Source organism: Chlamydotis macqueenii, chromosome 13 (assembly GCF_036417535.1).
Source record: "Chlamydotis macqueenii isolate bChlMac1 chromosome 13, bChlMac1.mat, whole genome shotgun sequence".
In the NCBI taxonomy this organism is placed as follows: Eukaryota; Metazoa; Chordata; class Aves; order Otidiformes; family Otididae; genus Chlamydotis; species Chlamydotis macqueenii.
Genome location: NC_141568.1, coordinates 14,447,037 through 14,471,973, shown reverse-complemented (window position 1 = coordinate 14,471,973; position 24,937 = coordinate 14,447,037). Strand labels below are relative to the sequence as shown.

General features: G+C 42.9%; 1 protein-coding gene across 1 annotated transcript; it reads right to left on the bottom strand.

The window, feature by feature from the left end:
- Positions 1 to 874: 874 nt before the first annotated feature.
- Positions 875 to 24,868, bottom strand: NUTF2 (nuclear transport factor 2). Its single transcript, XM_086758221.1, has 5 exons — positions 24,793 to 24,868; positions 14,252 to 14,369; positions 11,403 to 11,474; positions 7,684 to 7,782; positions 875 to 1,422 (listed from the first exon to the last, which is right to left on the bottom strand). Exons 2-5 carry the CDS (start codon positions 14,348 to 14,350, stop codon positions 1,309 to 1,311), a joined length of 384 nt encoding a protein of 127 aa, XP_086614347.1. The 5' UTR covers positions 14,351 to 14,369; positions 24,793 to 24,868; the 3' UTR covers positions 875 to 1,308.
- Between the last annotated feature and the right edge of the window lie 69 nt (positions 24,869 to 24,937).

Below are 24,937 nucleotides of genomic sequence, written 5' to 3'. Positions count from 1 at the left end.
TGAAACCGGGAATGTATGAGAGAATGCTGCACTATTGAACAGGAGGGCCCTAACATCAGCTTCCAAGAAAGCTCTCTTCCAATTCAAAGGCCAAAGCAGCCAGATTTGAGAAATGACCAGCTCGAGCACACCCCACCTCAAGCTTTCCTGACAAATCTCAAAAATGGAAATGCCAAGTTCATACAGTTGGAAAGCAAGTTCAATGAGATGTGCTGAGCCCTTTAAAACCTGGGCCCAATGACTTAGGTCTGAAGGTAAAGCGAATGTGAAACCGCTCCTGTGCCACCTCCTGTGCAGGAAAGGTTAATTTAATAAATCCCTTCACTGGTGGAACACCACCACCTCCAGGGTGGAGGACACATGACAGCCAGCCACGCTGTAAAAACCTGGACAGCAAACACACGGCTCCTCAAATTATAATGAAGGGATGACAGAAAGACACCACAGAGCATGAATCTGGCCAGTGCTTTAGAGCTGGACTGACATCTTGTGTCCGCCTATGAAGAAAACAGCGTCCTGTTCAGCTCTGAGGGTGAACATAACAGACATAATGAAGATTAACTACAGGCTACCATGACTGTTGTCATCCTTGTGTATTATTTGAGGCTTTCACCTCAGTAGAATACAACAGCTGAGAACTAACCTGTCAATGTTAAAAACTGAGCTAGAGGTCTCCGTTCTAAAAGCTGCTGAGAGGGAGAGAAAAAGAAGTCATACGGCCAAGGGCCTATCTGAACTGCCTTCATCCGTAAAACTATCGAGGTGCTCCTCAGTTTGAGAGTTTTATATGTCTGTAAACATTTCCCATCCAGACAGAGAGAAGGTATCCAAAGCAAGCGGTACTCCATATCCAACTCATTAAAACAATTTAAACTGTTAAGAAAATCTCATGGTTTTATTGTGTAATGTAGCATTGAAACATCTGAACAAATCAGTATCTGGGCTGTACAGGCTGCTGTTCTTTCATTTCTTTGGGTTATAGAGCATCTTGTCAGTACATAAACAACAACCTTTTGCATTATAAATTCTTTCCGAGGCATGCTGGTACAACACAAATTTCTCTTGTCAAATGCAGCTAAGTCTAACTTCCAAACATCATGCACAAGAAACTCATCTAGTGACAATGTAAACTCAGCAGAAGGGCAGGTCACAGGTCTTGCTCGCTCACGCTCCGCAGTGCTGCAGGTTTGTGTATGATATTTGGAATGTTCCGTGAGTGTGAATAATACCAGTAGGAGGAAAGGAGGAGGGGAAAGGAAAAAAAAAAAAAAAAAAAAAAAAAAGCACAGGTGCCTCGGGGTTGCCAGCTCAGCCAAAGTTGTGCAATGCTAGCCTGAACATGTCATTGGTGCAAACCCAGGCATCGTTGATGTTCTTTAATAGAAATATCTGGTGGAATCCCATGATAGGGTCTTCATCAGCCTGTAGAAAGAGAGGAGAAAAGTTCAAAAAGCTCTTTTTTGAGAAATGTGTTCCAAAACTCATGATAAGACGACTTAAAAGCTAACGTTAACAGTGATGTCACATGCTGTAAGATGCTGAGTACCTCAAGAGACACTAACACAACCAGAGGTTCTGTTCGAAGGTGCTTTGCAGACAAACACCTAGGGCCCAGTGACACAGAAATCCTGCAATGGCATCTGAAGTTGGGTTTTCCGAAGACTTGCAGACATCTCATTCCAGCAGCTTCACAACACTGGTAAGAGCATGCCACCTCAGTGCTGAAGCACAAATTTTCTTTGGGCCTTGCCCAGGAATCAAGTAGAAAACAAGGGGTTTTAAAATTAGTTTGTAGCTGCTGTACTTTGGATTGACGACAGAAGGGAGTTTCTGTAGAAGTCAGTATCAACAATATTGCCTGAACGTCTAGGTAACGATCTAGGCTTCTGGAAACTTTCCCAGAACAGGTACAGCTGGCCAGGAACTTGGTACTTCCCACTTCCACTGTCCAGAAAGTATCTGCTAGAGCTGCGGTGAGATGCAAGCACAGGGATCTTTGGAGCAGTGCCTCAACTTCTGCCTTTGATAATCCATCTCAGCAGGTTACAGTGTCTGCACTATATTTACTAGATTACTACAAAAGTAGAAAATAATATTAGAGGGAGAGTAGTTCTCCCACCTAATGTTTACCAGTCGCCTCAGAGACATCCTGCAGGAACGAAAGCCTCAAAACAACATAAATGATTCCCAAATCAGCTGGAAATCACACAATAGGATTTAATCTGAACAGCACACAGGACCAAGTTGCAAAATGATCTTCTGATACTGACCATAGTGTATTCAATTCAGCATTTTTGGGAGGATTTTAAGCTCTATTCTTTCAGCACACAACTATTCAGCTTCAGAAAACTGAGGAAATGCATAAAAACAGCATTGAAAGGCAGCAGCCAGAGGAGCACACGAAACAGACTGTCAAAATGCTGAATGTTTATTCCCAATGCTCTGCTGCTGTCCACCAAGAAAAGCAAGTGAAAACGTTGAAAAGCAAAGCAGACTACAAAATAAACAAAAAAATCTTTAAGTAATATTAATGTAAGTGATAAATTGAATGTGAAACAAGTCAGTTTTAAGGACATCAGTTATCACAAAACAGCAAGTCTGCCAGAGCACTGGCAGAATCAAGTGCATGTGAAAACAGCATTCGAATCAAAAACCACTGCAGGGATTTCACAGTGACAACTGCCTAGGAAATAAAATAGTGGAGATGAAGTGCAGTTTCAGTAGTTGTATGTTAATCCGGGGAGGAAAACAAAAAAAGGCCCTAGATTAGCTGTCGCCTCTCAGGAAAGTGATACTGAATTCATACTGAAGTCATGATGGACAATTTTATTTTATTTTATTTTTTTTTTAAAACCAGCTCAGAGCTCAAAAGCTATCAAGGCAAGCACAGTGTTAGTAGTTATTAGGAAAGGAACAGAGAACCAAAACCCATAAGTAAGCAACTGCATAAATGCACAGAGAGCACCCATATAAAGTCCTGCATGCCGTTCACATAATTTAAAAAAATTCAAGTGATACAATAAGGAAAGGCCAGAGAAGGACAAGAAAGATGATCCAGCTACAAGACAGTTTCCTACTGAAGAAAGTACATTGAGTACAACTCTCTAGCTTGCAAAAATGTGATCAGAGTGGGGCGAATGGGCAAGATATCAAGTAAGGCCAGAAGTATGAGCAAGTCCAAGTGTTCAGTGGACAAATGAATGAAAGAAAAATCCTCAAGCAAGGCAAATGCCAATAAAGTCACTGTTCAACAGGCTGGTGAACTGGGCAGCTTTTTGTCACACTGATCTAAGCCTCTTTTTAATCAGGCAGAGGCTCCGTAACAATCAGCACAGTGTGAACACAAGGAATTTTGCTGGATTAGACCAGACGTCCATCTAGCTCATTAGCACACGACAGCAGTCGTGCCAGTTATTTCAGGGGACGTCGTTATTAGATCTGCCCAGACAAGATGCTGCACAGCCATGCTGAAGAGGTGGCCTGTGTGCTGAAACCCATGGGTTTACGCCTTTTCCGCTTTTCCTAGGTATCAAATACGACACTTTCAAGCAGTAGTGAGACTATACCAGGATGTTAGTCAGAAGGTTCCTGGACGTGAAGGAATCTTTAAGAAAACTGAGTAGCATAAGGGAGTTGTACAACAAAGTTCAACATACTACTTCGTAAAGCATCTCATTAACACTATCCTTTTTGGCTAAGTTGGAATGAATTCATATGTGTCAGCTCCTTTCTAATGGCTTAGTTTAAACCAGCCAGGAGAGTCATTTCAGCCTGAATCACTTCTAACCAACACTATTAATAAGCATGTAGTATACTCTCAGTTGCCCTATGGTCTCCTCCTCTGAGGTCAGACGCATCTATTACAAGTTGCGTAAGTAGTTTTCACACCAAATTTGAGCATGTCATCACTGAGTACACTTGAAAAATACACCTCTGGAAAAAGAGATATCACCACCAGACCAGTTTTAGTGCAGGTTTCCTCAGTTTCTGGTAAGTCTAGCTACACTGCAGCTCTTACGGCTTTCGTTTGAGGAGAATTTCCTCCTTTTTCACACAATTCAGGACTGGACACATGAAGATGAAAAGGAATTCTTCCTCAAACACTTGCTGTTGTACATATGGCAAATTCCCACAATTAAGTCACAGTTGCTTTCTTTATTCCTTTCATGTTACGATTTCACACATGGAGAAGCAGCATACTTTAAAATCAAGAAAAATCCTAGACTATATTTAAGGCAAATGAAATAATTTATAGTCTGTTCCCAAAATTCTGAACACGTCCTATTACTATATAGCAAAGGCTCACAGTTGAGTGACTTGAGGTGCTCTAGAAGGCACAGACTAATGATATCTCATTTTATTTTGGATCTTCATCACAGCTCAACCTCACGGAAACTCTGTACCCTAACTTTCCACTCCAAATTCAGCTACATCCAACTCAAAATTGGCATTCGAGATGTGAGCCCAGGCTCGAAGCACAGCGGCTTTATTTTTTCCTACCAAGCTCTCCTTTATGCAGTTCAAGTTCTTTCATGACATCCCTGAATTAAAACAAAAATTAAAGTCACAGAATCAGACTGGAAGGATCCTCTGGTTTCCAGTCCAGCATGAACATGGACTTCCAGCAGCATTGCACCAGCCACAGCTTTGTCTAGCAGAGTCTTCCAAGCCTCCAAGAACAGACATTTCACAAGGTGTCTGGGCACTATTTCCCAGGGTTTCAGCCTTCCAGTGAAAAATCTTTCCCTTGTGTCCAATCTGAACCTCCCACATTACAGTTTGCAACCACTGTGCCTTGTTACACTGTCTGGCACCACCAAGAAGAGTTTGCTTTCAGGTTGTTGGAAGCACTCTACTTTCCACCTACATTTCATGCAGACTGCCCTTAGCTGCCTCCTCTCCCAGCTCCACAGGTGCTGGAACACTGGCAATCTTGGCAGCTTTTTGACCTCTGCCAGTTTTTCTACCTCCCTTCTGACGTGGGGGCTCAAAACTGTAGAAAGTCCTCAGCTCACAGAGTCGTGGGTCATGTCAGAGCATTAGATGCAACACTTCTTTGTAACTCAAGCTTAGCTGCAAAACTTAGTAGAAAACCACAATTTTTCTCCTCTTGTCTGGTCAGAGACAATTTTAGTTTTTCCCTGGCATCCCACAGCAACTGTTGGTTGAACTGCAGGCTTGCAGCTACCCTCATCTCAGAGGAAAGGCTAATTACTTAAGATAGCAGGCTCTTTCAGATGTTAAACCTAATTTAACAGGCTTTAAGCAATGCTTTAAGTGTTCAGCATGCACTACAAAAACATCTAGTTATTTTAATTGCAAATTTCCTTTCCCTTTTAAGACTAGGAGACACAGCATAACAATTAGTTATTCACAATTAATTCCACAACAATCAGTTCAAAATTCAAACACTAGGGGAGAGCCACAGATCTGCCACATTGCTCTGAGAGCACGAAAGCCACCGCCATGCTTCTCAGCCGAGCTCAAGTGGGAGAAGAGCGAGAATAGAGCACTCCTTACTCAACCGGGACAGCGAGGACTGCATGGAAGAGAGGCAAGGCAGAGGGTTAAACGTTGTGGAGGGCTAGCCTGAAGACTTCGTTGGTGCACACCCAGGCACCTTGAAAACTTTTCAACAAAAAGGTTTGGTGGAAGCCTAGAACCTGGTCATCATCTGCCTGAGCACGACAGGAAAAAATAGGTTAACTAGGTGAAGCACACTGAAAATATGGGGTGACATTCTGGATGAACATCAGCAAAGTAGTGTCACACCAACTGAAACTCATTCCTAAAGGCTTAAACTGATGCTTACTCTTCCTAATTGAAGCAAGGAAGCATGCACCCAGACAATGAATAGCAGTAAAAAATTATAATAGAATTAGAATAAGTGTAGGTATATTTATTATACCTCTACAAAGGGATAAAATCCCCACATCATTACCTATTCCAACATCCCTTAAAGAGGATCTTTCATATATTTACTTGTAAAAATGCTTTTCAATGAAAGTGATTACTGTACTGCCGTCAGTGAGTTAGATCCTTGCTAGCGACATTCACCCCACTTAGATGCCCTGTTACTCTGCAACATCTTCTCCAATAAGCTGTTGTGTTCGATCTCCTCAGTGTAAATTATTATTTTGCTGCAAAATATATATTTTTTTTTTTTTAAACTTACAGTTCATATTGCTATTAGCATACTGGGCAGTAGACTGGAGCAGCACAGAGGCAGACACAAGACACACAACCTGACCTTCTCACAGGGCAGTCATTATTTCAGCTGACCCCAGTTAAAACCTCCTCCAGCAGGAGAGCCCAACGGCTTAAAACAACCCAAACCTGCAGGTTTACTTAAGGCATAATACTCTGGTAAAGGAAATACAGAATTTCCCAGTAATAGTCCTTGACCTCGTTATTTCTTCAGAACGATTATTGTACAGATATGAAGAGAGCTAAGGCTTTGTGACAATTTGGTAGCAGTTCACTCCACAGTATATGAAGGGAGAGAAGGTTTTTCTGCTTATTGTAAATAATTTCAGCAAGTCAAAATTATTCAGAGGATAAAAACAGCATAGTAAGGAATACTACTCCAAGCGATGGTATCCATGGCACTTATGGAAAGCACCCAGCCTACAACTACAACCCTAACGATCATACTAAAGAATGAGAAAATCCAAAAGCTTTACAGAATCTTTAAGAACTTGGTATCTTACTAGAGGATTCAACACAAGCCGTGATCTGCTTGATGATTATGCAATAATCTTAAAAATGTGACTGTGCAAAACCAGGTGCAGATGTGACTGGCACAAGACATTGAGCCAAAAAATCTTGGTCACATCATTGAGCTTTGTGCACACCCAGAGTAAGACAGATGAGATCAGCATGTCTGACTTCATACCTGTCCTGCAATTCAGTGCTTTCCGTGGCCACACGCGACTGTCTTTCCTCAGAGTGTGTGCAGGTGGGATTGAGCAACAAAAAAGCTGGAAATCAACTTGCAGCTAGGAAAGCAGGAGCAACTTTGATGAGAGCCAAAGCTATCTATGTTAGGCTTAGAAGTGGATGCAATCCACTGGGAACTGCTCTTCTCAACTGCCCAGCCCAAAACAATTAAGGAAAATAGCTAAGCAAGCAGATTCAAACTTTCAGTTCTATGTTTGTTTAGCTAACAGCACAGTCAGTGGAAGTTTGAATGTTTTGATGCCGAAGGTGCCATTCCAAGTTAAGAGGAAAAGGAATCTTAAACCGCTGTTTTAAAAGAAACTGGGTTCAGGTAACTCCAAGGATTGGACGGCTGCATGCTGACTTGACAGCACGGCTGGACCAAACCCTGACAAACCTAACTCTGATAATTGTAACTATTGCTATGTAATTTCACGCTTCTTAAATAAACACTGCCCACTGTGAGCAAGTTCTGCCTACAGCTGACTTTACATACAGGATATTTTTTGCAGATTCCAGGAAAATTTCTTTAATTAAGTCTGTGGCCCTGGTAGATAAAGATGCAACATTTCCTGTTTCTTGACAGTCCTGAACAGTAGAAGAACGATGTCCCAGGGCACGCTTACCACTGTTTTCTTCCCTCACCCAAGAGAGCATTTTAATGTTTTCAGAAATCAGATGATTTAGAATCTTGCAAAAATCTAAAACATCAACATTTGTTAACCTGTAATGGAAAGAGTTTACCTTAAGCTGTCCCACTACCATACTGAGTATACAGCTGTCAGGTGTAGGTTGGTGGTCTTGTGCTGTGATGCTGTGTTGTATTTTTTGGAAAGGGAGGCTCTGCAACAAAAAGAAAGCAAAATAAGGAAATGTACAGCCATTGCATTATTAACTTACAAAACAAAGACTGAGCAAATCCAACATTATGACGTGTTAGACTATTTTGGTAGTACTGGGTGAAGAGTTGTTGCAACTTGGCACTACTCAGGCTGGGTTGATCATAAGCACTGAGACATGAAATAATGTCACCACATACAGCAAACAGTACCTTTTCCCAGTCTAATTACACTGCCTGAAGAGTTTCAGATCATCTGTAACCTGAAAGTTCACATGATGAAGGCACAAAGCTTCTCTACTCTGAACAGTGTTAAAAGATTGCAGGATCTAATACTTGGGGTTTACCAGACAACCCCAAATGTGCCTCTTTGTTACAGCGGCTATGAACAGAAAAGAAGCACGGTTGACCCAGAACCAGCGTTCAAGGCTTGAAATCCACATGTCCACTTTTCCCCTTTTTTCTTCTCTTGACACTCATGTAGCCAATGTGAGTCTGTTTGGAGTTAAGCGTGCAAACTTGAGAAACACCAGACACTGGGGAGTAATTCCTCTCTTTCAACTTAGACCACGTTCATATTTCAAACATGGACAACTCCCAGCAGTGAACATCAAATATCAGGGGATCTCAGAGTTCAGTCAGACAAACACAGTTTTGTCACTGTTCTATCAAAAGCTGCATTAGAGCAGGAAGCCTTGGAAGTGGCAGTTCAGCAAAGATGGATCTCTGAGTGACCACACAGCTAATACACCGAGTCCATCCACTGTACAGGACAGCAGCATTCCCTCACTTAAACCTCAGGATGTACTTTGATACCTTTGCTTCATTTCCCTGAGGCAGACCCAAACATGTACTGTGACAAGTTTCTGCATTTCTAGTGGGAAGAACTTGAAAGACTTCCTAGGTGACCTGGATACAAGAACAGGAGACCTGGGTTCTGCTGTCAAGGATGTGAAGTACAGATTTGGCTCTACAAGCATAAGGAAGAATATTAGGAAGCTAAATCTTTGGATAATAGAGAACACAAACTGGGAAAGGATCAGGACCTGGCAAAGCAAAGAAAGTGTAATAAGCAGCCCTCTAATCACAGAGGGATACTACTGAAGAACACTCTCTAGTAAAGCCTGCAGTGTTTCCTCTTGGCTGGGAGAACAATCCCAACCTACGATGAACTGCAAAGTGAGCCAACTGGTTTGTAATATGGAACAGACATCCAGTAACAACAACAAGAAAAAAAAAATCCAGAGCAGTCTTTTCTGAACTACCAGCAGAATATTTTCCAGGGTCACCATCTCCAACTTGAAAGTGCATGCACAGCCTGCACAAGCGCAGCCTGGGACATTACACACCCTTCCTTTGACAGAAGAGTACTATGAAGCCTGGTCTCACCTCAGCACAACAGCTTCTTGTTGAACGAGTCCTGCAAGAAAGGTCTCTTGAGAAGCCTGAGTGATGAAGGGGAATGAATGTGGCTGTACCCAGAACCCAGCTTCCAATGTGACAAGAAGCCAAGCAGAGGTGAGACTGGGGAGAGAAGACAGAGTGGAAGAAAAGGCTTCAGAGTGAAGAGCCCTGCAAAATGGTGACAAGGAACCAAAGACAAAGCTGGGTAAAACACTGCCTGTTTCAAGTACTCGATTGTCCCCTTCAGAGAAAAGGGACCCAAACGGTTGGCCAGCCAAGTGACCTACTCCTCATGCGATCTAGTGGGGGAAATCCCACTGGAAAAAGACCCATAGGTCAGCTGATAGGAAAGATCACCGATTTTTAGCATAGAGAGAAGCTACCTCAAAAGGATGGTTGCTTATGAACATCCATCTGTACTGGAGAGAAGCATTTATTGAGATGAAGAGTACAATAAAAGCAACTAACAAGTAAGAAGCTACACAACAACCAAGGCTTTTAACGTCCTCTGACACTAAAACTTGTCTGGGCTTTCACTACCAAAACTGTGGAATCCTCCTTGAAGTCAGGCAAGAGAAATTCTGCAAGAATAAAGTCGAGCAGCTTAAACTCACTCCTGGCAACAAAGCTACCTGTCCCAGCTTCCTCCTTGTAGAACTACAGGATTATCTCAGATGCTCAGTGTAAATCTGGCTCTGCCCCTGATTAGGGCAGGCACTCTTTATGAAAGAAGTCTTAAGCCCAGCAAAAATTAAGTCAGAAGGAACAAGTGCCAACTCCAGCTCTGTACCAAGGTTCAGGTGCACCAGTGCTAGCAAAGCAATGTCTTTACGAGCTTGCCGTACTGTATTGGCATCATCTGACAGAGCAGGTTGAAAAGGTGCCATAGTGTCGCTGTTTCAAAGCGGAAAACTTGCTGTAAAAGAAAATCCTGCCTCTTAGTGCTTACATTGATTAATTACCAGGCACTGAAGAACACAAGACTGCAGCAGTGCAAAAGAATTTCAGTGTCAAACTGAAACTGAATTTCAGTGTCAAACTGACCTGCTCAGCTGACTAAAAAGCTCCAGAAACACAGCCTAGGTGAGCACATTAAGTTGAAACAGCAGAGCCCAGGCAGCCCAGTGCTGACAGAGCTATGCTGAAAGGCATTACAGCCACAGTAAGTCAATACAGCCCCATAACGGGCCGTGGTAGTGGAAGGGCATGGAATAATTTTACTCTATTTCTTTCTTACTTTAAGCAGACGGATACAAGTCGGAAAAAGTTTCCCTAAGGCAAGTAGCATGTCTTCACTCACCGAGGCACACGAATCCATTACGTCCAACTTGCACCACAGAGAGGGAAGGTAAAGATGAGTAACGCTCCGGTGGGAAAGGAGCTGATCTGCACTGGGCCAGATCCAAGGCAGCAGTCTGAGACACTGTGGCCAAGCAAATGCTTAGCTGGTTGGGTATCTAAATGGCTGCTAGCCCAGAAGTCTAAAGAACACTGAGTACACAAACAAGCAACTCTGGAGCGTGAGTATCTCCTCATCTAGAAGCAAGCAGCTGCAGAAGAATGGATTTGCCCAAAAGGTAAAACTTCTCCAAGTTTACCTAAATGAACGTGCAGGGAGAGTTTCAGTCTCTATATAGTAAGAAATGCTTTCCTCTCATTTGATGAAGAGGAAACACTGGTTTCAAAGTCCTGAACAATAACTGCTCATATCTGGACAGCTGACAAATGCTGCACTGAGGATAAGTCAAGTTCTTCACTACAGAACTTATTTGCAGTTCAAGCATCAGAAAACAACTTTTTCCTTGCAATAATGTGTTTAGCCTCTATCACAGGCAGATCCAAATAACAGGTTTGCTATTGCTAACTCCTTGGCACACTTTAAAATAACAAAAAATGGCCTTTAACTGCTCTAGATCATGTGGTCAGCTTATGAACTACACTTTTAAAATAAATAAATCAATGTCATATGCAATTGCAGTCACAAAATAACCTTGCAAATTAACAGAGTCAATTAACATTCCACCATTACAGCCACCAGTGGAACACCCCATTGCACAGAATTAAATCACAAGTAATGTGTTTTGAAGATTAAAAGTTGGAAGCTCAAGTCCCACATTCAGGAGTTTTAAACTGCTGAAGCTGAAATCCAATTTTCAGGAGCAATTAATTTATAGTCTTCAGAACTGTTTTCCAAAACATCCAGTAAGGATTACAGACTTACAGAGAGTTTTTCAACAATAGCTGCTTTGCCCTGGAACTGCTGTCCTTCCCACGTAAGGCATGATGCATCAATCTGGGGGGAGAAAGAAAAAAATTTATCAACCTGCTTAGGTAACCCTTAAGCAATCCTGGGAAGAGATTTAGTTTCAAAATAGCTGAATCCTAAGGATATATACCAAGTAAACAATCTCAAAAGGAGATGTAAAGAAGCCACAAAGAGCAACTGAAAAAGTCTGGAATAACCAGAAATTGAGTTTCCACTTTTTGAGTTTAAATACCTCCAGGAACATGATTCCCAGCCCTTTCTAGTCTTCAGCTCTTGCTGAAGCTCTGAACGTCTCAGCAGAAAATGGCAGATTCCAAAGAACTCCATTTGTATGCTCTCTGGTAGACTTCACAGGCCATGTTTTCAACCCACACCACATCAAAAACCACTTTTCAGCCACACATGCAGTGCTGAACCTGCACAACAGTTACAACCATTCTAAAAAAGCTTCTGGTCCTCCATGTATCCTCAGAAGGAACTATACAGTGCAGCAGGAGCCAGAATAACAAAGAAGGAGACCAAAGGCAACAGCATGAAGCATTTCAGGGTCACTGATAAAACCAAAAGCAGTTAAGGCAAAGAGCCTGTGAGTACAGCCTCCTCAAGTTTGAACATGTCCCTTTTAGGAGGACACAGACTTAATTTAGATTGTGTAATCTAAAGTCACAGAGCGAGTCATCTGGCTGACACCACTTGCATGACATCAACACCTGACGTCAATAACTTGAGAAGCAAGGTGATGATACCAGAGAATAAGGCTATCCTCTCAAGCATTCAAATTTCAGCCTTTAAATACAGACAGCCACAAAAGCAGAGGGGACTCAAAACCTGCCTGACTGAATTCACTTCAGCAATCAGCAGGTGAGCACGTGGGAGTGCAGGACCCTCCTAATGTTTCAAAGAATAGCAAAGGACATAAGATTAGGCAGATGAGGAAATGTGTTCTTCCCGAGACAGATTACAACTTCACATTGTACCTAATTAGTGTCCACCTGACTCTCTCCTATAGGTTACCTCCATGGCCACCTGCTGTATCAACAATCTGGGACAACTGCTTCAGGAACTAAAAGCATCCCTTCCCCTATCCCAAAAGCCCTACAGCTGAGAAAACAGCATAAAAATAAGAAAATGTTTGATTATAAGTAGCCAAACACCCAAAGCAGAGGAAAGAAGTTGCTACAAACATTTTCCTGCAAAACAACTGCAGGGGGATAACTGTAAAACAAGTCTTTGACTTCGTGCTCCAACTCACATAACTTGGGTAAATCAGAGCAAAAGTGACCGGCCCAGATCCTCACCTGGAAGGGGTGACAAAAGCTCAGCTGACCTGGATTACACCACTAAATGAGAAAACGGAACCTTTGGGTGGAAGCAGCAGTACAGGAAGGCAAAGCAAATCCAAGAGCTCCCTGTTGCGTTCCTCCATGCTATAAAATTTGTTCACTCCCACAGGGTCTCAGAAGACAAAAAGCTCATCAGTAAAAGCGCACTTCTGCAGAACCTCCCATAACTTAGACAAGTTGTGATGTGGCTGTATTTTAGCCACACAAAACAGGGTCACATCTGTTTATCCACAACACAATATGCATCGGTGAGCTGCAAAACAGCTCTCCTGACTACATTTACACAGGTATCTCCATTGAATCACAAAAGGCAGAAAGACTCCTTGTATGGAAGGCCACGTTTCCAGGAATTTAAATTAGCCTGTGATTATCACCAGTCTTCGGAGGACTGAATGTGCTTTGGTAATAACAGGACAGAAACAGTTAAGTGCCTTCATATTTAGAGCTGTGGATTGAATACAGCTTTTTTAGGTGTTTTTCTTGCTTTATAGGCTCTCTGAACACAGCTTCTTGGACAAAATAAGGCAACAATCTACCAGACAGCAAATACACAACGACCCAAAGTGCTGGTGGATACTGCTGAGGTATAAGGAGGAGTGTCAGATGGTGTTCATGGAACAGTTTCAATTCTGAAGAGTTTGGTGAAGCTTCATACAATTCATCCAGCAGATGAAAAACAGGTCAGAAAAACAGGATATGCTGCTGGAAGACTTGTAAGACTTGAGTGTCTTGCTGAAACGCCTCAGCCACCCAGCAGCATTCCTCACCACCAGTAATCAACTCCACATCCAGAGCACTTTGCATGTTCTGAAGGAGTCCTCCCCCAAAACGAAAAGCTGACGTTCCTTGGGTTTGTTAGCTAGTCTTTAATTTCGGAAACCAAATCTACTTTGCCTCAAACAAGGAGCAAAAATAAAACAACAATTTTGGAAGAAATTTAAAATTAATTTAAATTTCTTAAGAAAATCTGAATATTTAAACTGGATTCAAAATTTTATATCTATTTTCACATTCTGAGGATTAATACAGCATGAGACCCAAGAACACCTGCAAGAACTGTTAAACACAGAGCAGGACTTTAATCACAACCCACTTCAAGAGGGATCCAAGCAAATCCACATCTGTAAATTGACAGCAAGCTAACGCTAGCATGTTTACTTTTAAAAACAAATTTTATTACACAATCATCACTAGCTCCCTCCACTACAAGCCCCTGCCTACAGCCAACCAGGGGTTTTATGAGCCTGCCTGCCTATACATAAGGCAGACAAAGCTCAAAATACATGTGAAATGTAAAAGAAATGCAATAAATAAAAGTTGAGGAAGTGTGATTGCACTGACTGACATTCTGGAGTCAGGATAAAATCCACCATCGTACCCTGGGTATTTCCACACATCAAAACAGAGAAACCTAAAGAGGTAATGGGAGAGAGCCCCAGCCCCCTTTTTGCAGATACTTACATATATTGCTCCTAACTGAGTCCTGTCTGCATCAAAAAGCTGGTAGTAATGTTGTACGAAGCTGGACCCAATCTGCTCCCAGATAGGCTTGTCTCCCATTCTGAATCCTCACCTAAAGCTGTAAAACACACAAATAAAAATCATCAGAAAGAACAATCACATAAATAAGGACAGCACTTGGCTCGCCTATTAAGCGCCAGTAAACACAGAACCTCTCAGCTGGCCACAATTTTTGTTTGTAAGAAGTAGGACAAATCTCACCTCTGTATCCTAGACTTTTGTGAAATAAAAATCCTGGATACCAAATGGTAATTTAATTTCTTATTACAGTATTTGCTGATTTCTAGAGCTGGTGGAACGTCACAACTCACATACAAAAGTGGAGAACGAGAACAAAAATTAGTAAACGTTACCACCTTATATTCACATATTTCAAAAATGATAACACCTGAAAAGTTGGCTAGCACCTGCCATTTTGACTTGATCTCAGCCACTGTAAGCAACTGACACGTTAACGTGGATTGTCTGCAAGCAGCTTACACCAACTGATTTACCCATTCAGCTCCTCCGGTATTTCATCACCCAGAAGCCATTTTAAGGAAAAGTCTCCGACCAACGGTGCACAACAGGAGTTAATTCACTAGCTCCTTGCTTAACACGAGCTTAATTTTAAGACCCACTTTCCTCTTCTATCCTGTCATGACGCTGAAGTGTACTCAACATGTAGTAATTTCAAGATGCAAACCATGATCTTTTCACAGTGGTGAGAATCTGCAGTTCCCAGCGAAGGTACTGGAAGCTCAGAGGCATCACACACTTCTGAACATGAGTCTCTCTATTTTAGAGGGATTAAACATGTAGCATGTGCAGCAGTTGAGACAGACCCAGTCTGGAAACTATCATGCGCTATCAGGACAGACAATCGCTTTACCATCCCATTAAGTTTTTCAAGAAAGCAAATTCATTTTTTCTTTATTCTAATATCTCTCCAAAAGATTGAAGAATTGTGCTAAAAGTGAAAATACAGCAATTCTGTGCTCAAACTCCACAACATTGCATTTTAAGATCTGAGTTTACTTCAAGCAAGCTAAATTATACTTGCTAAACTTCAAGATCTGTCAGCCACTCATCCCTCTTTGCAATCCCTGCCCAGGAACCCTTGAGCTACAGCTCTGTATTGCACTGCAAGTTCAGACACAGGACATGACAGTTATTTTGGCTTCCTTTAGATATCAATTACTCACACACCTGTTTAAGATTTGACAAATTCCTAAGAGAAGCAAAAACCATATTCCTAAGATCTCCACAGCAAGTATTACCAGACCTAGCTTTCTGTGTACAGCCAGACAAGAAAGCTGGTTTTGTATTTTAGCCTTTGGCTGTTTGAGCTTCACTCAAACAAATGGAAAATGAAATGGGTTCAAACCCTAGGCCAGAAATGTTAAGGTTACACAAATTTGGGCAGACTTACAGAAGAGTGAACACCTTTTATTAGATCAATGCCGTAACAGGAGGTAGCATACAAGTTTTCAGGATGGTAAATTAAGACTACCAAAGTAAAATACAAACCAAGAACAACTGCTACAGCTTAGACACCCAGACTACTCGAGGGAGAAAATGGCTGGTGTCTGTGGAGCAGAGAATGTGACAGCACAGAGAGCTGGCAAGGTGCTTCTGCCTGCTGAGAAAGGGAGATTTTGTAGCCTGTGAGAAGAGGAGAGGTTCAGAAGGAAGAGCTTTGGTTGTGACAATGCACCACAGAAGTATGCCACAGGCTCCATGTTTTTTTACATCCAACTGACGCTGGCTGCATGCTTGTTCTCAAGTGCATCTTAGCAATTTATTTTATTCAAGGATGAGGTAAAAAATGAACTTAAGATAGAAACATGCCTATTCCATTTTTAAATGTCCTTACTTTATTATCAGCCACCTAGGCAATACAGTCAAGCTCAGTAACCCTGCACACTAGCATAGAATAAAAATGCAAAGACTTCTTTCCACATAACTAATATTTGAACTCCTCCAAAATTATCTACAATCTGGCATCAGTCACCATCACATGTGCTCTACTAATACTTGCAATACATGACTCAGTTTGAAGTTTTACCCAGTGTGGTCACTACTCTGGGAAAAGAGATCACAAATTAAAAATCCACCCAAGTACAACAGGTTTAAAAAACAAAACACACACACCCCTGAACAACTTAAACCTACTTCTTTACAAGAGAAAAAGTTGTATTGATTGCACATCCACAATTGCCACATGCCAACCTAACCTGGAGCAGATGTAGAAATCAAACCCTGCATTAAAGGGTTTTATGTTGAAAGAAAACCACTCTAAAACCATCACACCACCTCCCTGAAAACTTTACTGAGGGATGCCCACCCTGCTGTTAGGGAGGACCCTCATGTCTTGTTTGGAAAACCAGAAGTACCAGTATTTAGTTTTGAAGTCTGCTGTTTCCATTCCAGATCTGCAGGTACCTAGAGGCGTGTAGCCTGGGATGGCTGCAGTGGAGTCAACAATCAAAGTGAAAATCAGTTCTGTTCACTTTTTACGGATTGTCATAGCTTCAACTTCAACCCACAAACTGACATCACAATCAGATATCCTTCCTGAACATTCAAGTGCAAATCTAGTTGACAGCAGTAATGCAAAACAGTCACACATCTAACACTGAGATGAAGTAGTGAACAGCAAAAAAACCCAACAGCTTATTCTCCTGAAGCTGAAGAAATTAACTACTGTTACATTATTGCCCCCACACACAGCCCCTATATGTATTCACCCGTAACAGCTCACTGTACCATCATTCAAATCCAAGATCAAGCTGTCTGCTAGCACTGCACCTCCTTTAGATCCAGAGGCTTTCACCTCCTCAAGGCACTACAGCCTAACTCAATCACCACGTGCTCTCTGTTTAATCCTGAAACTGTCAGAAAGCCTTTGAGACTGCAAGGAACTAAGGAATTCATATTTTAAATACAGAAAGTAGCATTATGGTTTCTAAAACTAAACAATAGTACGCTAGCTTGCTATCTCCTTCTAAAATAACGTATTTTTATTTTGGCAGGTAAAATAACATTAAATTAAAAAAAAATCAGTATAAATTTGACCAATTATACAATTGATTTTGCCAGAAGTGAGAACTAAAAAACAAAAAAAAAAAAAGAAAAATGCTGCTGAAATTAATGATCCTTGATTAACTTTTTTTTTGTTGTTGCTGTTACAACTTTGCTCGTGAACCATTCATATATGGTTTTGTTGAACGCTCTCATTCTCCCTGGAAAGGCTTTTTATTTTCCTCTTCTGATTTGTTACTTCTTCTTCCATGCTTCTTATATTTTCTGCCTGTCATCACAGATGTAAGAAGCTTAGAGATGTACCTAAAGAAAGAACAAGATAGGGATGACCTTCTGTGTCATCAAGTCAGTCCTTTTCAATGAGATACAATCCACAAGACTGTACTGATACATTTACCAGGCTGTTTTTATGAGGTAAATGTAATATACAAGTCTTTTAAGATCTATTCCAAAGCTAGGAAGAATGCACAGGTTCTGATGTCAAACACTAGCACAACACAGATGTGCGTCAGAGCCATCCAGTCAAATCTACCCATGCTTCACTCACAGTTTGGTCAGAGGCAAGAATATTTAGTTACTATTAAGCCAGATAAAAAAAAAAGTTACAACAAGCTAAAAAGCCCATATGATGTGGCACACCTGTCCTTTTAAAGGCACCTGCTGAAAGTTAGCACTGTTTAAGTGTATTATTGGATATTCCACCTTAATTCCCCATGGAAAAGGAGACAGTTTCCCTAACCTAATTAATTTTCTCTCCTGTGTCACTTCAAACTCAGATCATCACATCCAGCTAAGAACATCACAGTCCATTTGATTAACAGCTTCTTCTGAGCAGCACAGCAGCAAAGCTGAGCTACTAACACGGAATGTAATACTTTAAGTGACATTACTTACTCTAATTTCTTGGAATTTGATCATATTAAGAGAATTTATCCCCACCTCAAATACCATCCAGCAGTCCATGCTCAAGCTGAAACTCAATACAGTGCACAAAAGCAGCAGCTGCCAGCAACTCTCTCTTCAACAGGTATACGCTGACACTGCAGAACTGGGATCGCTGCTCCACAGGGGACCTTTCCACAGAGAAACCTAAATCAAATTTTCCAATACCTTTGCCAGACCGCACACTGACACATCCTGAAGTGTAAACTCCAACCCTCTACACAACTCTCACCACGCTTTCCACAGATCTCATCCTACACGGCACTACGGTATTCCCAGTGTCTCCATCCCTCAGCCTGGCACTGCCACTGCTGCACAATGCCTTGGGGTACACAGCACCCCTGAATGCACAGCAAACCTCCTGTGTTCAGCATCCCACGGTGCAGGAGAGGGAATTCATACCCTAAACCCACAAAACTTCCTAGTTCCCCATGACACCAGGCTTTCCCACGTGCACAGACCCCCCCACATCAACAGGGCTGCCACAGGGCCCCACAATCCCAGCAGCCCAGCCCACACAGTCCATGCTGCCCAGTGCCTCTGTTGCTGCTCAACCTTGCCAAACCATCCAAGGCTACACTACACCGCGAAGCCTCTCTCCCTCCTTCCCCATAGGCTCCTCCAGGCTGTTGTGTCCTGTGCCACCAGCCACACTGGTCCAGGAGGGAGACAACTGCCCGAATTAAGCTCCCTCTCATCTGCTTTGGCAAATGGCAGATGGCACCAATATGATGCGAAGCCGCATGACCCAAACAGTGATAGCACCAAGGAAGAAACAAAGGTATGAGACATAGGAGGACCGGAAAAGAATGGAGTTTTCACACAGGCCACGAGTGACCTTGAATTAGACTAGGGTTACACTGGCCTCATGCAACAGATTTTTCTGTCCACAAAATCCAGAAACACAAAATCTTTCCCACTGTCTGACACAGCTTAGATGTTCCTATCTACACTCATCCCTCTTCCTTTTCTGCCTTAACTCCGAGTGTGAGAGACCAGCAGAAACACACCAAGACTGCCCATAACTCCTAAGGGGAATACAGTCCTTAAAAGACCCATTTCTGCAAAAGGTCTGGATGAAAACTCTTCCCATTGCTTCCTTCAACAAACAAGAAGCTATGAAACCACCTAGAAAGGATTGTCCATCAGCATGTTGCAGCACAAAGTCCATCTCTCTGTTCAAGCAGCATTGCTAGAGCTACTTGGAGGTGTAACTTGAGGAAAAGACACTTTTTCACTTGGCAAAAGTAGAAAGAGTCACCTGCCGATAGACAAATAAAGAGATCGCTTTCCATGAAACATGTAAACACCAGGGGCATTTGGAGCAGGTGGGCTATTGGCACATCTCTGCAGCATGAAGACCAAGTATTGTTTCAAGCAACAGCTGCGCTTACGGCATTATCAGACCTGGACATATGCAAGCTCACTGCTATCAATTTAAAAAATTAAGTCTTTGAATTTAAACTTGGCAAACCTGCACTTCTATAACAATCCTGTATTTTGTGAAAATGTCAACAAAAACTAGTATGAGCCACAGTAAAGTATAATGTAAATTGCTAAAGAAAACAAAGGTGTTATCCCAGGGACCGCCACATTTAGAAAGCCAGCTGTATTGAAAGAATCAATGAACAACCATCACAGACAAATAAGCTCATTAAAGACTTTCTGATCTGTAGAACAACAAGGAAGAAAACATTCAATTTAAAGAGGAAAAACCTCAAACCAATACATTCTAACATGCTAGTGGAGAAAAAAAATGCCATCTATTATCCAGTTATGACTACGCTTACTCCATAAGCAACCAGAGCATACACAAACCACACTCCCTGGATATTAAAGCTGCCCTACACGCCACTGCACCAAAGGTAAACTCCCTTATTATTAATTCAAGCTTGTTTTCTGGAAGATTTGAAAATCAGTGTAACAAGACAGCACCAAACCTCCCTTTAAATCGGTGCTGTTGGCCCAGGGGTACATGTGAATGCATGGCAAACATGAGTGAGACCATCAGTTGCTGCACCCTTCGCTACTGATTAACAAGAGTAAATAAGGACAACAAAACAGCTCTCGGTTGTTTCAGGTCCTGTTACTCATGCAATTTCTAACATCCATGTATTTTTGATCACTCAGATGAAAAAGTGTGAGCAGTCTTTAGACTGCAGTAGGAAAAAAAAAAAGCAAAAGCAAAACAGCAACAGTTTTTAGACTATTTTTCCTTCAATCTCTTTTCTATTGTCACTAAAGTTTAGAAAGATAGGAGCATCTCCCGTGCACACTTTCTAGGAACACAATGGAACCAGCAGCACAGGACCAGTTAATCTTCTCTCAAACAGATAATCTCATCACCTACACCAAGAATCACTTGGTAACAGATCTTCCTTTACCAAAGGCATACACTCTCAACAGAGGAAACTATGCAAATTATTGCGGAACAATTCAGGTTGCAAGGGACCTCCTCCAGCTCCAAGCAGAGTCAGCTAGGAGATCAGACCAGGTTGCCCACATCTTTTGATCCCCAAAAGCTCTGACGAAGAAGACTACATAACCTCTGCGGGCAACCTGTTCCAACACTTGACCGTCCTCATGCACAAGGCAGTGGTCTCGAATCCAACCAGAATCCCTTCTGTCCCAGTTTATGCCCCTTTTCTTCTGTCCTCCCACCAAGCACCCCTGTGAAAAGCCTGGCTGCATTATCCTGATAATGGTCTGACAGATACTAGGGGCTAAGATTAAGCCCTGCTCAAGTCTTCTCTTCTCTAGGCTAAGCAAGCCCAGGCCAGGCAGAAAGCCTGTTAAGACAAGGGTGATGAAATACTGGAACTTACTCGACAACATCATACATCATCAGTCATTTATCTTAAACACATCCTACCTCTTTCTGAGATTCCAACTTAGTGGTCAATCCTTCTCCGTTTGAAAACCTATGAAATTTCCAGTTGAATAGCAAATTCATGCATTCAGAGACTGAAAGAAGTGCTTCTCTTGGGTATCTTCGCTATCATCTCCACGGTAGCTGACTGATCCATGGAGGTTAACAATCTGAAAATTACTGCTCCAGGCCAATCAGAAATTATTGATTTCAACACAGACCTTCACCTAGTAATTGCTATGGGCTGTGTTATGCAAGATATTACATTATTCTAAATACGCTTTCAGATCTAAAAATAATTAAGTCTAGATATGTGACCAGTGGAAGGATGGAAAGGGAGAAAGGGGAAGAGTGACAAGGCATAGACTGTTTCCTTCTGAAAAATATGGAGAATAAATTGACCTTTCCCTTTCCAGTCTTTGTATTCCTCTCCTTCAACTTCATTAAAACAAATTAACGCAGAAATTATGCCAATCTGAAGTTTATTTTTTTTGGTTACAGATGTCAGCAAGTACAAGGCCACTAGTAAATAAAATACATGAGGAGGACTCTGATGAAGCTCTCACTGAGCCTCCAGCATGATGCTCACCCTGTCTGCAACCTGACAACCTAATACTCGCAAAGAGCCAGCCGAGATGATTTTCAAATATATAGACATATATTATATTACATATAATTGGATAGGAACACAACAATTTGTTGTTAAACAACAGAGAGAATGCTGCACATCTGCCATTCTTGCTGAAATCAAGTTTACAAGGTTGAAGTCACATTTATTTTCCCCAGGATAAACCTAAGACTGCTCAGTTTTAAAGTAAGAGAGGAGGCACTGAAGACCTGGAGGGGAGAAGTGCTGCACTGCATTTTTCTTTAAATATCATGTTACTGTGCCTATAAGGTAATCTCCAAGAAACAGCAGAATATAAGATATTTCTATCTATCTCTGGCTCTCAAGACACCTGTTTCAGGCTAACACAAAATTAGGATTTTTAAGTTATGGAAGCAGAGAGGCCATATTTTAGTTGTAGCCTGTTTTCCTCTACCAATTAATTACTTAAAAATTAACCATATTTGTTTGTGAACTCAGCAGCAAAATAATATTCAGTATTAACTTTTATTGTAAATAGAACTTCTACCAACAACTGCCATTTAATCCTTGCAGCTTTTCTTGTGGTTCCCAACTGATATCTGACACATCTGAAAACAATCACTGCTGTATGTTTGTTAGAAGTAGCCAGTTGCATAAATAACAGCCCTGAATTAGACAGCACAAAGGCAGTCACCCCTGAGAACATAACCCTAGGTACCTTGGTGCAGTGTTAAATGCAAGAGGACATTGCTATTTTGCATTATATTACCCCATAATTTTAGGTTTAGCCACAGCATTCTTCTATTATTGTCTTGCAGCATTCAAAATATGGAACATTTTTGGAACATGCTTTATGATCCAGAAGCTTTCCATGTGTGTAAGCAAGGCTCGTTACACCTCACCTCCATACGATTGGTATCAGGTCTTTGACAGAGCTCCAAGTTTCCAAAATACACCTGAAAAAAAAGAGTCACTAAAACTTTTCCTGTGGTATCAACCTCACTATCTTTTACTTCCAAAACCGCACATGTTCCCCTCCTGCTTTGTTTCCTTTTTCCCCCGCTGTGACACACGACAGTCCTGCTTCCAGCAACATGGCGTGTAAGCACACTAATCGGTCATGCACAAATACGAATATCGAAACCGTCTCTGAAGCCACAATATTTAGGAGTTTTAAAACATCTGAAAGAAAGCATGCTTACAGATGTAGCCAGCTATTACTATATATTGCAATCCTTACACAAAACATATCCACAGCACCACTGACTCGACAATCCTGTTATTAACAACAGAGACAAAAGAAACCCCACTTGAAAGAGCTGCAGAAAGTTGTTACAATTTCAGTTCTTTAGAAAAATGCAACAAACACAGATGTAAAAGCAAAGATATTTCAAATCATCTACCAAATAACTTACAATCTTTTAGGGAGGAACATGAAATATTAATTAAGACCCTAGCAGGAAAGTAGGTAAATAGTCCAAAACTGAGCCACTGCACTTTAAACTAAATGATGTGTTTCACTGATAACGGTACTACGTACAGTAATTTCTCTGCAGAGATCCGCAAAATACCTTTTTTTCTTCTGGCTGCTAAAGGAAAACTTAAAGTCACCACAAACAAACACAGAAAGCATTGCTTGAACACAACTCCTCCCAGAAAAAGAGAAGTCAAAAAAGTATCCACTTGAGAAGGCAGCTGACTCAGGAATCAGATCTAACTTTCAGGCAACAGATCTGCAATTGATTCCTCTTCAAGCATTTACCCCAGCTTTGTTCCAGTTCGACTGTAACACAATGTGTATGCCACAAATCCAACTCTAACACACACTGGAAATTACGGACTTCAAGTGAGAATGAAAGCTGAAGTGTTATTACAGCCTGTCTTACACAGGAAGATAAACATGAGTTGCAAGAACAGCATCTTGGGGACTTAATGACTTCAGAAAATTATCCCATATTAATAAAACACAACATACACTCCTTGCTACCGTAATTTTTTGCAGGTTTTGATTGTTCATGAAGCTAAAAAGCGACAACAGCCATAGAGGTGGAAAGAAAAAAAAAAAAAAAAGAAATCACCTATTGTAGAACCACACCAGAAACTGGCAACTCAAAGGAAAAAACTAGATGGCTACAGCAGATGTCTGAGCACAGGCACTTTGGTTAGTTTTACTCCAAGGAAGTGTTCATTTTCTACGTGACAAAGTCATTCAACCACATCAGGTTAACTTCAGTCCTCGAACACAGAACCATTACGGCTGGGAAAGACTTCTAGGATCACCCAGTGCAACCGCCAAACCGCCTGGCAAGACTGTAACACAGCAAGGACATCAGAAACAGCCGAGGCAGAAAGCAGACTCAGGCACCCCACCCTTCACGCTACACAAACCATTTCCTCGCAGTTCTGGCTGCCAGACTCCATCCCCGCTACCTTTCCTCCCCGCCGTACCACAGCACGGCCGAAGCACCGGCGGGCACCGCGCTGGGTGCCGAGGAGCGGTCCCGGTGCCTCAGACCCCCGCGGCGGCAAAGCCTCGAGCACGTTGGAGCCGGGGAGGGTGGGTACGCCGGTGCCCCGGGGAGGCGGAGGAGCTGCCGTTACCTACCGGTCACCCGCCGGAGGGATTTGCCCCCCCCCCCTCCACCAGCCCGCGACCCGGCCCCTCACCCCCCGCAGCCCACCCGAGGGGCCGGGCCGGGGCCCTTCCACCCCCCCGGCCCCCCCGCCCATACGCGGGGCCCCGCGGGCGGAGCCGGCGGCAGCTCGGCTCCCTCAGCCGGTAACGGCGGGCGCCGGACCCGACCGCCGCCCCTCGGGGACCGCGCTACCGGCGCCTGAAAGACGCGGAAGGTCAGGGCGGCTCCGGCCGCCGGCTCCCACCCGGCCCGGCCCAGCCCGGCCCGCGCCCCCCTGGCCCCCGCCAGACCACGGGGCCGCGGCCGGCGAACGCCGAGCAGGGCGGCGCCATGCGCCGGCCCTCGGGCGGCCGGGCCTGGGCTCGCTCCCGCCGCCGCCCCGCCGGGGACCCGCTCCCGCCGCCCCGCCCCCCGCACTCACTCGGCGGCTCCCACTATGGCGGCGGCGGCACCGTGCGCGGCGCGAACCCCCTCAGCCTCTCTCGCCCGCGCTCCCCGCCCCGCCTCACCCCGCCCCGGCGGCCCCGCCCCGCGGCACGCCGGGACAGCGAGTCCCGCAGACCGCC